We start from the raw sequence: 17926 nt of genomic DNA on the forward strand, positions 1-17926 counted from the left end.
TCATGGTGGTGGTGGCAGCGCATCTCAGGCAAGGGGGGATTCACGTCTACCCCTACCTGGACGATTGGTTGATCAGGGGGAGCTCTCCCGAGCAAGTCCTGGATCATCTATCGATCACCTGTCGCTCCCTTCACAGGCTGGGCTTCTCCCTCAATTTAAAGAAGTCCCATTTGACGCCAACACAGCGGCTCCAGTACATCGGAGCAGTGCTCGACACTTCCCTGGGGCAGTGTTTTCCTCCCCAGGTGAGGGCTCTTCACATTCAGCAGATGGTGCACAAGTTTCAGCATGCCCAGACGCTCCCAGCGTTCGAGTTCTTGAGGTTGCTCGGCCTCATGGCATCCTGCATTCTTCTGGTGCCAGAGGCTCGCCTGCGGATGAGATCTTTGCAGTGGGCACTCAAGACGCAATGGTCGCAGTCCTCCGGCAGGATGTCGGACTCGATTCAGGTGCCGTCCTCGGTCGCCCGGGACCTTCTGTGGTGGGCCGTCGAAGGCAACTTGATGAAGGGGGCTCCATTTTGGCTTCCCTGGCCGGAGGTGACGATCGTGACGGATGCATCCCTCACGGGATGGGGAGCTCATGCCAACGGGCTGACAAGTCAGCGGTCAATGGTCTCCGTCGGAGTCCATACTCCATATCAATCTGTTGGAGCTGAGGGCCGTCAGGCTAGCCCTGAAGGCTTTTCTGCCGTCTGTGCGAGGGAAGAATGTCCTGATCCTGACGGACAACACAGTGGCCATGCACTACCTCAACAAAAAGGGGGGGGGGCAGGGTCACTTCCTCTGTGCAGAGAGGCGATGCAGCTCGAGTTCTGGGCCATCCAGCAGGAAGTTTCGATCTCGGCAGTTCATCTGGCCGGAGCCGAAAACGTGACGGCGGACGCTCTGAGCAGGCAGAGCGCGATCTCTCACGAGTGGGAGTTGGCTCAGGAGATTCTCCTGGAGATCTTCGCCCTTTGGGGGACCCCTCAAGTGGATCTCTTCGCCTCCAGTGTCAACCGGAAGTGCGAAAGGTTTTGCTCGCGGGAATTTCCTCCAGAAGGAGCCTTAGGAGACGCGTTCGTGGTGGAGTGGTCATTCCCGCTGCTGTACGCGTTTCCTCCAGTCCCCGTCATCCCGCAAGTGCTGCGGAGGTTACGGAAGTTCGGTTCCCGGATGATCCTCATTGCCCCGGCGTGGGCTCGGAGGACGTGGTACCCGGACCTTCTCGACTTATCCATCTGCCCTCCACGTCGTCTTCCCTACCGAGACGATCTGCTCTCACGGGAGGGGGGTCAGGTTCTCCATCCAGAGGTCAGATCCCTCAACCTTCACGGTTGGCTTCTGAAAGGTTGAGGTATAAGGATTGGGACCTCCCTGAGGACGTGATGGAGGTGTTGCTTTCGGCCCGAAGGCCGGCAACTAAGTCTCTGTACCGTTGCCGTTGGCGTAAGTTCTGCGACTGGTGCAGAGTTCAGAATGTGGATCCTTTTGCATGTGACATCCCCATGGTTCTGTCCTTTTTACTTTCTTTGGCCCACAGGGGCTTGCGAGTGGGTACCGTTAAGGGTTACCTGGCGGCGCTGTCCATCTTTAAGCGCTCGTCTGAAGAGTGTTCTTACTTTAAAATCCCTTTGATTTCACAGTTCCTGAAAGGGCTCACTAATGTGTTCCCTCTGTCATCTTTCCTGGTGCCCGGTTGGGATTTAAACCTGGTTCTTAAGTTTCTTATGGGTGCTCTGTTTGAGCCTTTACATTCTTGCCCTTTGAGGCTGTTAACTCTGAAAACTGTGTTTTTAGTTGCGGTTACTTCCACTCGCAGAGTGAGTTAGTTACAGGCACTTTCAGTTAAGCCTCCCTTCACTGTATTTCACAAGGACAGGGTTGTCCTTAGAGTTCGTCCTTCTTTTCTTCCGAAGGTAGTGACGGAATTTCATTTGGCCCAGAAGGTTGTTCTTCCGGCATTCTATCCTCCTCCGCATCCTGGTAAGGAAGAGGAGAGGCTCCATAGGCTTGATCCTAGGAGAGCTTTAAGCTTTTATGTTTCACGCATGTCCCGGGTCAGAGTGGATGATCAACTCTTTATTGGTTACGCTGGAAAGCGTTTGGGGCAAGCTGTGACGAAACAGACTTTGTCTCGCTGGATTATTTTGGCCATCTCGGAGTGCTACCATTTGGCGGGTAAGGACCCACCGGCTGGCTTGCGGGCCCATTCTACCAGGGGTATGGCTGCGTCTACTGCCCTGCAGAGGGGTGTTCCTATTCGCAACATCTGTGATGCAGCCACCTGGGCTTCGTTACATACATTTGTACGTCACTATTCCCTTGATTCCATCCGAGCACAGGATCTGGCCTTTGGCAAGGCGGTCCTTTGCTCTGCTATTTGATTGGCTATTCTACATTTTGATTCTAAATTCTTTCCCTCCTCCTTGCTTTGGTACTGCTTTGGGAGTCTGTCATAGATATGGAATACGTCAGAGGACCCAATCCCCTCGAAGAACAAGTTACTTTCTTACCTGGTAACGTTCTTTCGATGGGATGGTCCTACGACATATTCCATATCGCTCCCGCCCGGCCTTCCCCGCTGCAGAATTTCTTTTGCGATTGCAGCTTACGTTCCGCAAGGCTTTGTGTCTGACTGGCAGTTGACTTATGTCACACGTTCTAGGGGAAAAAACTACAACTGAGGCTATGGGCGTCGTGCGTCCTACTTATCACATCGGATGACGTCGGACGTCGGAGGAGGTCCTCGACGACGGCGCATCGACGTCATCGACGCAGGACGCAGACGCCGAAAAAGTTTCCGAAGCAGCACAGCTGTGGTGATTACATGTCATAGATATGGAATACGTCGTCGGACCATCCCATCGAAAGAACGTTACCAGGTAAGGAAGTAACTTGTTCATCTTAATACACCACTCCACTTCCATTGTGACAAGTTAAGCTCACAGAAATGAAGTGGGAGCAAAATGGCACTCCAGCAATTTAAAAGGGAGGGAAAGACAAAGTTCTTAGAAATTTAAATCAAACCAACAGTTAAGTACACGGGGCAATTGAACAAGAGGAACTACAGTGATAAAATCAGGTAGAAAAGGCTTAAGGCTTAAGGCCAAAGTCACTGGGTCAAAAGTCTTTTGCTCAAGATCACACATTTCAGGGTAGTTCGCGGTAAAGTTTGTGGCACGGTTTCCAGACAAGGTTGCTTGATAGAAAAGTTAGTTCAAAGAGAAGAGAAGGACAAGCCCTCGGATTGGAGAAAGATTTCAAACACTTTCACCGTGGTTGAACAAAACGAGCAACCGGATTTGCACAGTGCCTTTAAAACGGAGAGGCAGCTGTTGTCATGAACCATCAAACTCGCCCTTTCTGGGCCTCCTGGTCCCGGACACGTCTGGGATTACACTCCATAATACTACCAACATGGCTGCAAGCTCAGAACGCTGCTCACCAGGCTTCACGTTCTACGCAGTATACTCTATAAAGAGGCCACACCCCCGCGGCCCCGCACGTCTCAACGCTGCTGTTAGCTGTGACCGGACGTGTGCTCCGTACTCTCACTTGTATTATTCTGTTGTTTCCTGGTTCCTGGAACCCCTTCTTCCAATCTACCTTCCCTCCTTATCCAGCCCTTCCTGGAACCCCTGCACCGCCTCCGCGTGCTCCATATCCCCTTTTTTCTGAATTTCCTGGAGTTTTTCCCTTGATCCCGGACATCGAAGCTGAACGAACACTGGAAGCCGAGGTCGGCCGAGCGGGCTTGTATAAGACCCGAACCATACGAAAGAAGACTCCTCCTAAAGAAGTCATCAGACAACGAAAATAGGTGAGAAAGGGGGGAAACCTGTGACAGCTGTTGCTGAGGCGGACGTTCCTGGTAGTTCCTGCAGGCTCACGGTTCCTGAAGCGACTGTCGGAATGACAAGAAGTAGGAAGACTGGAGGGTCCTGCACTACCCAGGGAAGAAACCAGCAGCAGAGCAAAGCAACAAATAAAAGGTACGCTCCTTAAAACCCAAGCAGGGTCCGACCTTCCTGGCTGTCTGGCCCACTGTAGCTCTGTACAGCGAATTTGACCAGAGGGAGGGGTCCTGGGTTGCAGTTTGGGCAAACTGGTTGGTCCCACGAGCTCAAAGGAAGAAGTTTCCTGGAGGATCTTCTCTGTCGTCGCATTCTGAAGATTTGGACCTGCAGCAGGGCTTCACCGGGCGGTTCAGTCGTTGTAGGGGTCCTCTTCTGTCAGCTCCTCGTTGGTTCTTTTGTTCCAGTGGCGACTCTGCCTTTCAAGTCCCAGAGACCTGCTTTTTATGCAATTTCCCCCCATCGTACAGCCTGGCTGTCAATCACACAGCAGGGTTGCTGTCCTGGCAAGGACCGTCCTCTTAGCCAACCTAACAGGAGTGTGACTTGGGTTACCAAGGGAGGCCATGGCAGGGGTCCGAAGATCCCTCCCACACATCCTGCCTACCTAGACTTTCAGGCACCTTAAGGAGGGCTTCTGTGAATCATCCCTGGGTGAAAAACACGAGAAAGACTTTAAGAAAAAGAAATGGTGAATAAACCCAGCCGGAGCCAAAATTAAAATGTATTCGATCAAGCGGGTTTATGTTTGAGGCTAATATAATAGCCTAAAACAATACCACGTTTATATAAGATAACAGCGTGTCTTGATATTGGGAAAATCTTCCTCGGGACCAGCCCTTAGAGCAAAAATGACCCAATTCAGCCCAAAATACAGGTTCTATTGTGCCGAGCAGTGAACTCATGCTACTGACAAATGACACCTTCAAAAAGTTTTAGTATTTATTCTAAACAGTGAATTTCAGCAACATTTTGGGATTCAGGTTAGAGAAGATTACAAAGCACAAAATTTAGAGAAATGCAAAATATAGAGAAACATAGAACTTAGAGAAACACAGTCTTACGCCCCTTCAATCTGCACTGGGAGACCCTGGCCCTCATAAGCTAGCTGTAACAAGCCCCGCTCAGAGGACAGCGCTACAGGGTGCCGACAGAGCCACAGATTCCGGACACTTGATCTTGCTCGAACCAAGTCCACAGATCGATCTCCCACTTGAGTCATGTGGGCATGCATTTTTATAATCTCGTGCTGTCAGTCCATGACGCACAGTTCCAGAACTTTCCCTGTGCAAAATATAGGCTTGCTCATGGAAAAACCCAACTCTGTGAATTTCCACTGTGCTCCTTTTCTGTGCCCCTCCCTGCCTGGAGCCCATCTGCGCGAAAGCTCAGGAATGTCTTATCAGTGCCTTCCTAGAGAAAGAAGATTAGTTTACGAAGCCATGCAGGGCTACAGTTAGGCAGAATATTCTAAGAGAAGCCAAGATGAATTAACCCCATGTGAGCAAGCTCTAAAAGGCATGCACTCATAGCCTAGTGTTCATAGGGCTTAAGATTGGCTATCTAAGCGCTATATAGGTGCCATAATGTTCCAAACACTCCAGTAATGTCTATTAGCTACAGAGCTGGGGCCTTCGCCCTGCCTGTCTATCTACAATGCATAATGTGACCTACCACCCCTACTAGGCCTGCATATTCCTTGTAGCTCACTACTGCATAATGGAAGTGCTACAACAGACTACTGTCAGCATTTTTGGCACATACTTTGAATAAACTATTGGCTTTCAGCGGCTAATGCTGTCATCAAAAGCCCTGATTGGCAAATTTGCAATTTTGTGTATCACTACACAGCGGTAGAAAAGTTAGGGTAGTTGCCACTGCCACCAGCCAAGTCTTAATGTAAAGGGAGCGAAACAAGGCTCCAAGAGAGACAGACAAAAAGGGATAAGAATTAACCCTTTCCAATACTCCATGTAAGATGGGGTGTACTTAGTCTGTGGATTAAAGTGACTAAAATAAAGTTAATGGCAACTTTACCTTTTCTGGGGGACAGTAGTCCGCCCTACAAAATGGAGTCAGTGGGAAGTCTCAAAGACAACCCTGTATCACTGCACTGAAGGTGCTGTTTCACACACTTGAAAAATATGAGGCCCTGGAATAGGTGAGGCTCCAGTGCTCAAGATCACACACAAAGTGAAAACACACACAGCAAAACACATGTCAGAGTGGGGAAAAAAGGCTCACGCTCTTACCAAGTGAAAAAAATAAATCTTAGAAATCCAGCAAAGCTACTGAGGAACTCATTAGGTAAGGGAAATCAGCCATTTATGAGATTTCTCTCTAACAGTTCTGTCCCAGATTTTCACAGTGTAAACCTGTTATTCTCCAACAGGAAACTCCTGCTTTATGCCTCAAGGGAAGGCCAAGGCCTGGGCTCTCTGAAGGATGCACTCGATCTCTTGGGACGGAATGTCGGCGTTGGCCTTTCCGCCCCTCCCTTTATCCATCGTGCTCTGCTAAACTACAGAGGTCTTAAAACTCCTCCATAATATTCAAAGCCCCAATGTGGCCAGCCAGGTTCTGGTTTTCGGAGTTGAAACACCTGTCGGACTTGTTGATAAGGTGATGCAATATTCAACTGTAATAATATAAAGTTCATTCAATAAAGTAAGGTTTTTACCAAGACCAAAGTAAATAGTTTCAAAATGATATAAAGGTAATCACTAAGGTCCAGGGGGACAGAGCCTCTTAAACTACCCTATGTTCTTAACTTTGGGGGCTCAGCAGGGTTGAGCCATGTTTTTTATCGTTGTACCAATAGTATTGCTGCTTTTGGCGCCGTGCCGACTGGTTCCAGTGATGCAGTGCTGTTTGACAGCAGTGACAGCTCGCTTGTCGAACATGTTGGGAACAGCAGCAGTATCATGTTGGGGGCGTTGGACGACTCTGCTGCTTCTGGTGTGGAGGAGCAGAGACGTGTCTTTGTTGGCTAGCATGTTCGATTCGCTGAACATAGCCTCTTGGTAATGCAGCAGCGTCGGCTTAGAGTTCGAAAAAGCTGGTGACCAGGCAGCAGTGTCTGGTTATGGGCTTTAGTCGACTCTGCATCTCTGATGCAGAGTTGGCAGAGCTTCTGCATCGATCCAAACTCGGAGATGTGGAAGCCGTTGAGCGTCTGTCTTTGAAATTACACCAGTGATTCCCTACCGCAGCTTGGATGGCTTTGAAGCTGCCCGAACTGTCATGGAGGCAGTTCAGAGGTGCAGGGAGTGACGGGGTTGCTTCATTGGTTGTGTGGTTACTTGAAGACCAGTCCAGGGTCTCAGGAGCAAGGTGAGTCCTTTCTTCAGCCCTTCTCAACCCAGAAGGTTTGTAGAGGTCACTTGTAGGGATGCTGTCACCTACAGTGGCAGGCTCCTGGGTACCAGTGCCTCGTTTGCAGTATGCTTTGTCCACACAGCAGTTTTATTTATTTATTTATTTATTTGTATAGCGCAAACCAGGCCGGAGGCTACCGGGCGCATATCTTGAAAGCAATGGTTACATAAATTGCATACAGTGATTATATAACAGTCAATAAATATAGCATAGAAGTAGGCATAGTAAGTAGTGCAGCGATACATGGTTTGTCGAATAGTACATCCATACGTAGGTTATTGCATCACGTTTTAGAATGTAGCTTGGGCATTGGTAGTGACTAGCCAACATTTGGCTCTGTGTTTGAATAGGTTGAAGGAGGGGAGGTTTCTGATAGTCAAGGGGACAGCGTTCCACAATTTGGCTGCCAGGACTGGGAAGCTAGATCCACCAGCTGTTTGGAGCTTGTATCTAGGTATCAGTAGGCTCTGGTTCAGGGTAGATCTAAGTGAGCGAGCTGGGGTGTAAAGCGTGAAACGTGTGGAGAGATGAGTGGGGGCCAGGTTATTCATGCATTTGTAGGTTAGGGCAAGCGATTTTAGTGGGATCCTTTGGGTGACTGACAACCAATGAAGGTTCTTCCTGGTATCCGAAATGTGTGCAGATCTGGGAATGTTGAGGGCTGCCCTGATGGCGTTATTTTGTATGATCTGGAGCTTGTCTAGGTTACCCTGATTAGTGCCCTGGTACAGTGCATTGCAGTAGTCCAGTTTGGACATGACCAGGGTCCTAGCAAGGGTAGTACAGTTGTGCGTGGAAAGAAAAGGACAACATGCTGTGATCAGCTTGCAGGTATAGGCGGCGGCGGCGGCCGCAACTGCATTTGTTCGTCTGTGAAGGGAGAGGGTGGAATCGAGGTAGATTCCCAACGTTTTGGTATTTTTGGAGACTTTTATAAGATTTCCGTCGATGTTAAAGGATCTGAACATAGGGTTCAGCTTGTTGAGTCTTTGCTGAGTGCCTAGGATGAGGAGCTCTGTCTTGTCATCATTGAGACAGAGCTCATGTTGGGCCATCCATGTTTGAATGACGTGGTAAACGTCATTTAAGGCTTTTGAATCTACTGTGTAATCACCCGTGATGGGGATGAGTATCTGGGTGTCATCAGCATAGTTTGTGTAGGTGACACCCATATAGTCAAGCACATCAAATAAAGGTTTAGTAAATACATTATAGAGGGTAGGGGATACACACGAACCTTGGGGGACTCCGCAAGGGACTGGTGCGTGGTCAGCTGCGGAGGTGGGCGAGAATACCCTCATCTGTCTGTTATCCAAGAAGGATTGAATCCAGTTTGTGGCCATGTCGGAGAAGTGAGCTGCAGTTTTTAGGTGGTGACAGAGAATTTGGTGATTAACCAGATCGAAGGCAGCCGATAGGTCTAAGAGTAGTAAGAGGGCTAGTTTCCCTTTGTCTTTGAGATCCTCGATTTGGGTTTTGCCCTAAATATGCCCTATATGGGTAGGTAAAAAACGTTTTCTCTTCCTTGGAGCTTTCTTTATTTACCTCTACGGCACAGGACTTTCAAATAGATTGTATCCCCAACAGAGATTCAGGTGAATCCTTGTCTTGAAGTCCAGTGATGAATCGACTAGGGCTTATAAAGGAAAAATGCAAGAGTGCATTGATTCTGGTTGTTAGGGGCCTAATATAGACTTCTATAAAGTGTCTCTTACCTTCTGATGTCATGGCGAGTACTTTGGATGAGGGGGAAGAGGCAAGAGGTTTAGGGAGCTACAGCAGAATACAACATGGTGAAACCCTTCTCTGTGCTAAACCTCTCCTCTGGGTTACTCCAACGCCACCCCCTTCCTCAGTCTGCTTACTTTAGAAGGACTCCAGTAATCTGCACCTGGGTGTGAGAGGGCCTTTGTCATGTCATGACTTTCTTTGAAGCACAGGTTCCCATGGGACCTCCTGTGGGGGCTCCCTTTCTTCGGGAGGAAGATGTCAATTCAAATGCTTTTTGCTTTATATAAATGAGTGATATTGCCACTCAAAGGTGGCAGGGAGTGGTGAATGGTTCTTTCATATCTTTCCCTGTGCTTCCCTCCACTCCCACTTGTTCAAAGCCTAGATTCCTTATTCATTTTTTTTAAAAAAAAGTTTTAACCTCCAGGGATGCAGCTGATTATCTACATAAAGGAATATTCTAGCAGATTAGGAGAAGGACCCAAACTGTGGCTGACAGAGATACCCTGTCTTGATTCTGGGAATGGGGACTTCACTGACTATGGGGAGAGGGACTCGGCCCATAGCATTGGGGCAAAAGCCCATGCTAGGCAGGTTTTCCTGGTCCCAGAGTTATCCCTAGCTCTCGGTATGGGGCTGCGTGAACAAGTATCTTCCAATCAGAGGGATGCTTCTATAATAACTGTAATATGGCACAATCCCTCCAAACATACATTGTCCTTGGACATAATTCCCACACGGGCCTTGCAAATTCTTAAAAATCCCACTAGACCTGCTAAGCAAGTTCCTTAGTTTACATACTTGACCTAAAACAAAATGCACTCGCTCCATGGTAAGGCGACAAAATATTTACAAGTGTTTTCTGTGCAATGGTGCATGTTACCATAAGCACACTTCGTATTTGGTGCATTTCGGCCACCCGAAGGCAGCAATGCACAGTAAAACGTATTTGCCACTCATTACAAAGTTCTCTAGACTATGCCCTGAATGTGAGGTGATAAATTACTAAACCTTTATTCCCGGTAAGTAACATTTTCTCAATCACCTAATGGTGGCTCTGCACTCTTGGTATCAAAGAAAACAGCCTAATTTACAGGAGTGCCAACGTTGCCCACTACATTTTCTCTCCTTTGCTTTGTGAAATGTATCATTTAATCAGGATGTGCTCGCATTGTGGAGTATTCTAGAGTTTCAGAAATAACAAAAGGTCCCTAAAGTGATGAATTACACACTGTAGAAAATCAGAAATTGTTGTTTGATTATAGTTGAGCCTAATAACCCCTCCAGTGTCCTTAAGCTCTATAAAAACACCCCAAAAAGAGGTCTCTGTTTGGTTTGCAATAAGGCTTATATATTTGCCTCGTTTGAAGGATGGTGCCGCCCCACCCCAACACCCTCCCTCCCCAAGTCGTGGGACTGTTGGGCATAAAATCGTCTCTGGACTCTGGAACCCCAGATGGGGCGATCATCAAAAGGTTCAACGTAGTATTTTGTGTAATTACTTTGTTTGAGTAACAGAAAGTTACTGAGCCATCCATTGTTTTTCTTGTTTTTGCAGCTTAGAAACCTTGCTTTTAAAAAGATTCCTCAGAAATCATCCCAGGGGATCCAGGGTTCTCTGCTTGACCAAGCCTGTCCAAGTATGGTGCAGAAAGAACCTCAAGAAGAAAACTGGCAGCAGCAGTGGCGACAAAAAGATGAACAGGTGATTTGAAATGTTTTGATTCTGATGCTTTAGGTTTACATCACAGTGCACTGGGGGCAACACTTGTATGTCTATTTATTTGTGCTTTTGTGTTTGCATTGTTCATATATTTCTAGAATACATGTTACCCCTCTCTTGTCCTCTTTCCTTCATACTTGTTGGAGGTTGTCCTTATGGAGATGGAACCTGGGCAGATTTGCACAGCAAAGGACCTCTAATTTATAAAGCAGAGCGGATCCGCAGGCACAGAAGTGCCAATGCTGGAGTCCCACCCTTTGGCTTTGCTTGCTTGGGTGAACTCCAGATTGTCTCTAGCCCCTGACAATTGCCTTCAGCAAAGGGGTTTTCTCAGTGCTAGTCATGCATTTGTTGCTTCTCTGGGGCAGACCTACATGTGCTCTGCTTCGTGTGGCTACCCACAACAGATTGTTGGAGACCTGTGTAGCATATGAAATACTTTCTATGAAGGCTCTTTTCGCACAACTTCTGCTTTGAGAAGATCTGTTCCAGTAGCCGCCTTTTGGAGCGATATTCATCTCGGTGAAGAAGATGCGTGCATCTCAAATTTTCTTCTTTCCACCCTCAAGGGGAAGTGTTCACATGTTTTCCTTCCTATTAGTTGCATTCACAAGAGGCCTTAATCTCTGAGAAATGTGCTACTGGGTTGTAGTCCCAAGGCGTCTCACTTGTGGTCTAATATCAGTGCTTTCTCACTCTGAGAGCTGTGGCTGGTCGGAAGAAGGAGCCAGATACCTGGTGGACATTTTGCGAATTCTTTGATTTAAAGTATAAGGAAAAAAGCCCATGTTTCCCTATCGTTCAAGGGATTCGCTCTGCCTATTTCAAGAAACTAAACGTGGATTGTCAAAGTACACAGAACATAATGTCCTCCGTCCAAATCCAGTTCTACCTACACCCTGCCACTAATATGAATAACTAAAAAATAGGCCAAGAGAATATTGCTTCTCCTTGTCCTGTCTTATGGTATGTTTGTTATAGAAATGTCCTTGTTTAAAGATTGTACATTTCTTAACACAATCTTCCTTGATATCCTCTTGCTATATCCTACATGAGTTCCTGTAGCTCTTTAAAGTTACTCTTGTTTCTTCTTAGGGTGTTCTCTTTAGGACAGTTTTTCCTGAGATGTAATCTTTCCTGTTCATCCAGTGCTCCATCTCAAAATCTTATCTGGGAGTATTTTAAAATCTGAGCGTAAATGTGATTTCAAGGAAGTAAAAATTACTTTTCTCCTTTGCAAGAGAGTAAAATGTATGGGACATCCAGCCGACGTGTGCAAAAACTGTTTGGAAATCATTACCATGCGGCAGCTTTCTGCATTGTGACAGAATGCACCTTTCGTTATTTCTCTACGGTCTGGCCATTTGATCTCTTCTCTTCTGTATATATTTAAATGTTGAAAACACAAAAACGTAGCCAATAACATAGTAAAGCAAAAATGAATTGTATTGTGTGTTTTGAGGGTCGATAGCAGAATTGAAAGTCCTCATTTCCTGGAGCTAATAATACCTAATGGTATGCCAATTTTATGATACAACGGTGCAAAGAGGCAAGGACTCCATGCTACTTTCTATGCCTAATCTCATGGGCAAATTGTTATTTATGAAGCGCTTTTGGCAAAGCCCTGTATGTGGAACATATTTATCACAATTATCACCAAACTGAAGTTGATACTCTTTATCGACTTGATCAGCCTCAAAAGGATGAATGGCTGAGTTGGCCTTGCCGGGATTTGAACCTGTTCCTACAGATCACGCACAGATGGCAGCAACGAGTGCTCAAACGACTGAGCTATCTTATAGGCTAACATCCTTCAGAGGTCAGTAAACTGAGTATCGAATAATTACAGTGCCTAGATGTTGGAATAACCATGCATGAAGCGCTACATAAAGTTAAATACCTATCTTGATCATCACAGGGACAGGTTTTGCTGAGTTTCTAATTCCAAATCAGACTGTCGGAAGCGGCCGTTTGTAGAGAGAGTGCGGATTACGGTGCGGCTTGACAGTCCCCCCCCTACGTTTTGAGAGGTCGTTTCCTCTATTCCTCCATTCTGAGCTACAGCGAGCAGCGAGTCCTGTGTGCGCACTGAGTACTGAGCCAGCACTGAGAACCGAGCTGGCTGTTTTGTTTCCTGTTTTTGTTTCCGGGTCTGCCCGTCCCTGTGTCCTCGTGTCTCGTGCCTGCTAAGAGGCTTGGACAGAGTCGCGCTGCCACAGAGAGCCGCGTTAGAATGCGTAAGTTCTAAGTAAGTTATCAGTAAGTTACCAGTTGTCGGTAGCCTGTGCTGCGTGTGTTGCGAACACAGAGCCCCGAGGATAAGAGCGCCATCTCTGTTTCATTTGCGGTACTTGCCCAGACGTTGCCACCACTGTGAGTGTTTAGAATGTGCAAAGGAGTAAATTAATAAATAAAGTAAACTGGGATTTGCTTTCCAGTGTTATGGCCTGCCCAGGGTGCTCAGATAGTCATTGGCCGCATAGGTGGGATTGGTGGGGTCGGTGAGCATTTTCCTTCACCCAGGCGGCCTAATAAGGCTGCATTTACTTTATCGCTACGTTTGGTGGGCAGCTCACGCATCGTGAGTGAAGGTTTTATTGTGAAGCCTGCTGCGGTGAAAAGGGCGGTGTATAGTTGGGCGGTTGGTGCTATATAAACTAACCTTCGTGACTGGTTTGTGGCAAAAAACAGTGTGAGGGGTTCCTTCCTAAGGCCGGATAGCCACTCTTCTAGCCACTTTAATAGTCCTCTTAATTCAATCTGCTGGTTGTTAATATAATGAAGCTGAGGAGTACAGCTGCCCTCGACTCTGCAAATGGGTCAGACTGGAATGGCTCATATACTGCTCCAATGGTGAGCTCTACAACCTTGGAATCCCCTTGGAATCCCTGCATAGTGGAGAACAAAGAATAAGCTAAACTAAACATCTAGTAGTTACAATAGCATTGGTGCATGAAACCCTGATGAAAGAGACTGAAAAATATGATATTCAAACCGGTCAGTTATTGTAAACCAGTGGAGGTGAGGTTTGGAATACAGTTGCAACAAAAAATATTCAAAGGAAGATCAAAGAATATTTTGGTAAAAAGAGACATAAAAGCTCAAATGATGTGGTCGACTTAAGAGAAGGGAGCTGGGGCTTGCCAATCTTAAGAGTAGAGGATGTAAGCGAGAGGATCGCCAGTTTAAGTCATACTAAAGCCCCTAAGCGGGGAGTTCCAACGGGCCCAGAAAATGAGAAAGAGGAGTTGGAGAGTCATACCAACCACCCAGAGGACAACATGGGTTTGGCATTGGAGAACACCACTCTCGAAGGAGAGCAGGTGAATCAGTCAAACGATCAGGGGGACAATTCAACCTTAAAGGCGTTAAGCTTTGTGCTCAACTCATTGGTGACAGTGTTTGAACTGTTGAAAGGAGAAGTCCAAAGCCAAGCTGGAATCCTCCTTGAACTAACGGATGAAGTAGCCAAATGCGATTCCTCGTTGGTGAGGTTAAAGAATACAATCATCTCCTCATCACCCCTATGCTAAATGACATTCGAATTGAAGTGGCCAAGCAGGGGTTAGATATCGCCTCTATACAGGGACTTTCCCTGGCAAACAGAAAGGAGGAAGCCTCGTCCCGAGCCCAAATCTGAGATTTACTCCAGAGCAAGTTCCAGAAGCCCGGTTTACAGGAGCTAAAACCGAGTGATTCTGCAGGTTCCACCAGTATTCATGATGATACTCCGTTATCGGAATCAACTTTGGAGGAATTCATGAGATTGGCTAAGGTGGCGGAGGCCCAAGTGCTGGAATCCGGGGAAAGGAGTGGAAGTAGTGAAGGCCAAGAAGTCTCTGGGGATATGGGGGCTGCCGGCGATTCAGATTGGATTGTTGCGAGTAACCAAAACGCCAAGAGGAGGAGGAGGAGGAGAATGAAAAGAAAGGAAGGGGCGAAAAAAGGGCAACAGAGCACCCAGAAAAATATTAAGAAAAAAACTAAAAATCAAAAAAACGGAAAAGTTAAAAATGCGGGAATTCTACATTTTTTAAACATCAACAACACAACAAATATTGATGCTCAACCAGAAATGGCAAAAGAAGTCATCTACAATAAAGGATTTGCTAAGCCAACAAATGAGTTGGGGTCCCAGACAAATACTCTGACGCCAAATAGAGCGCAGTTAAATGCGAAGGCACTACAACAGAGAACGATGGAAAGTGACCTCGCGATCTTGAGTAAGCATGGGGATGCAGACAGAGTTCCTTCCCAGCCTGGGCCAAAATGCACGGAATCAAAAAGAGGGGGACTCCATTATCCCAAAACTGAAACTGGCTCCCATTTTTACAAGACATCTAAGAGAAGATCGATGGTCAAGAGTGCTGATACGGATGCAAGAGGAGCTAAATGAAAAATGGCGCCGATTTTCTTCTCAACAACGAAGAAAGTAGGGAGTCCATCTATCGCAAGTGAATCAACCAACCTCAATGAGGCTGTATTCGAAAAGGTTGGTGGGAAATCTGTCAATCCAGGGGATATGCAACGGCGCAGGAAAATCGAAAGAGATTGTTCAACATGAAAATGGACTAATACTTCAAGGGGACAGGAAATTGGCACACAGTCCTCCACAAGAGGACGACCAAACTAGTTTTGAAGTCCCTAGTCTGTGGTTAAAATCTATACGAAAGAACAATCACTAAACATCTTTAAGCAGAAACACCATTCTAGGGGAGTTTTAAGAAAGTAAAGAGCCTGTACCTATTTGCCTCAGGGGATATAGGATACGTTAAATTCCCCGATTGTAAAAATTGATTCATGGTTGAACTGGGGCTGAGCTCCACTAGGGCTTATGATGCAATTATAAAAGCTGTTGGGGCGCTAGAAGAAAAAAGCTTAAGAGTGGCTAGAGATGGCTGAGAGTTCAACTCGAACGAGTCTTTTAAAGGGCAAGGGCAAGGGTCCGTTCAGACAAATTCACAGAAGCAAGAAAGAAGCCCTCGGCTCCAAAGAAAAGAGGGCAGCAGAGATATGGCAGAAACCAAGAAGGAAGACATTTTTTTGGCTGCCCTCCCTGAAATCCTGGCCCAAGTTTTGACGAGTATAGGCCTGGGGTCAAGACGACTTTAGTCAGTCTGCCTTGCATTCAGTGAGTTGGAATACGTGGGGTTCCAGCACCTTTAGAGCCAAAAAAGTTGAAGATCACCTTTGGGGTAAGATGGATATTTTGATATTTCAGGAAACGTGGATGGTGAATGCAATAGAAATCGAAGGCTTCACCATTCACTGCTTACCCGCAAGCCAAAAACCGCTGGGTAGACCAGCTGGCGGTCTTTTGATAGCTCTTAAAACCAGCTCATTGAGGAATGCTAAGGTGATCTTTAAGGACAAAATTGGCATCTTGGCCACCGAAATTAAACTTAATTTCGATATTCAAAATCCATGGGTGGTTGTGGTAAATGTTAATTGGAACCCCGCTTCTTCTACACTCGATACATTTTTGGATATATTGGGGGGGTGTATTGTCAACAGTGAAATCAGACCTGGGTAAGGCTAATATTATCGTGGCAGGGGATTTTAATTCCATATGTATCGAGAGTTTAAATTCTAAGGAGAGTGAAAGGGTTAAAAAAATTACCAAAAGAGGGCAGAAATGGTTAGCTTTCATAAGCTCATGGGGTCTTGAAATGTTAAATGGAAGCTCGGAGGGGAGAAAAAGGCGCTACCACGACCTGGAGACGAGGAGAGTCATCTATACTAGATTATATTTTCATCAGCGCGAGCCTTTTCTGAAGAACTTCCATGTTGATAGTAAATCCTGAGGGGGGCAGCGACCATGCTAGGTTGGAGCTATCCTTTCCAGATATTCAGGGGCATCGGCAATGGCTACATAAGCAAGATCTGGAGGGATGGGGTGAAGGGTCTGGGGAGGGGAGTCAGATTATCCATGTATGGGCAAGGGGGGGAAAAATTAAACGCAGCACTGAAGATGATTCCAAACCCCTCCCTGACAGATCATTGTCATCCAGACAATTATATTCGCTTTATTTGGTCAACCGTACCACCCAAAATGCCATCATTAGGAGTCAAGCAGCACCACCTGCATGGGTTTGATGAGGAAACTATGTTCAGAAAGAGGGAAATGAGAAGTAATCTTCGGGCCTTAAACAGAATTTTGCACCAGACAGTTTTATAAGGGAAGCAAATGGTATTCGGAGTAAGTACAGACATTGGTCAAAAAATCAAAGAATGGCCACACTACAAAATGACGGCAAACAGATGTTGAAGCTTGTGGCCGAAGCTAACACACAGGGTTTTGGTCAGTTATGGGGCAATTGGACCAGCAATCAAATAGCACCTTGTGTAATCTGGTCTCAGAAGCCAAATGGGTTAATCATTTATCAGCTATCTTTCAGAAACCAAGCAAGAAAGGGGAGGCAATGAAGTTGGAGACAAAATGGTCCCTGGCCTTGAAAGAGGAAGAAATTGCAGAGATAATTGGGTGCTCTTCTCTATCTAAGGCCGCCTAGCGGGTTGGCGTATCAAATTCTTAAAAATGCACCAGAGTTCTGGGCTGGGTTCTTGAGGAATCTATTTGGGGAGATCCTGCTCACAAAACACTTCCCACCATCCTTGAAAACGGCGTTGATCATCCCACTCTTTAAGGGGGGTGACAGGACCAAGCCCGCTAGTTATCGACCGATTACGCTTTTGGATATCGAAAGTAAGATTTTTATGAGGCTGATAGTTAAGGAGCTTACAAACTGGGTTGATGGTGTGGGGACCCTGTCCCGCTTTCAAACAGGGTTTAGAAAGGGCCTTTCCACATCGTTAAATGGTTTAATTCTGAGCCTAGTGAGCAAGTTCTCTGCTGAGAAAGTTGTTCTACCCCTGTATGGGGCGTGGATTGACCTCTCAAAGGCATTTGACTAGTTTAACAGAGGTTTGCTGTGGGCGAAACTCAAACTGAAGGGTGTCCCCGAATCTCTATTGGCTATGTTAATAGAGTTGCATAGGGACACAAGGGTAAGGGTACGGTTAGATGACAAGGGACATCTGTCAAATGAAGTGAAGGTAGAGAGAGGAGTAAGGCAGGGGTGTTTGGGAGCCCCTCTATTTTTCAATCTTTTTCTGTCCGATTTGGGGCAAGATCTTGAATCGTCCGCACTGGCCAGCCCATTCCTTAATGGGAGTAAGATCTTTTGGCTGGCTTATGCGGACAACCTACTCCTATTGGACAGAACAGCCATAGGCCTCCAAAGACTTCTGACTAA

At 46.6% G+C, this 17926-nt stretch overlaps 1 protein-coding gene across 5 annotated transcripts in view; it reads left to right on the forward strand.

The window, feature by feature from the left end:
* The window catches only part of GKAP1 (G kinase anchoring protein 1), a 1031394-nt gene that overhangs the window by 203632 nt on the left and 809836 nt on the right, over positions 1-17926 (forward strand). For all 5 annotated transcript variants that reach the window (XM_069625871.1, XM_069625874.1, XM_069625873.1 and 2 more), the window contains one exon: positions 10506-10652. In XM_069625871.1, coding sequence (XP_069481972.1) covers positions 10506-10652 — 147 coding nt within the window. The remainder of the gene's footprint in view (positions 1-10505; positions 10653-17926) is intronic.

Source organism: Ambystoma mexicanum, chromosome 6p, assembly GCF_040938575.1.
Source record: "Ambystoma mexicanum isolate Mex_15411 chromosome 6p, UKY_AmexF1_1, whole genome shotgun sequence".
NCBI classification, from domain to species: domain Eukaryota; kingdom Metazoa; phylum Chordata; class Amphibia; order Caudata; family Ambystomatidae; genus Ambystoma; species Ambystoma mexicanum.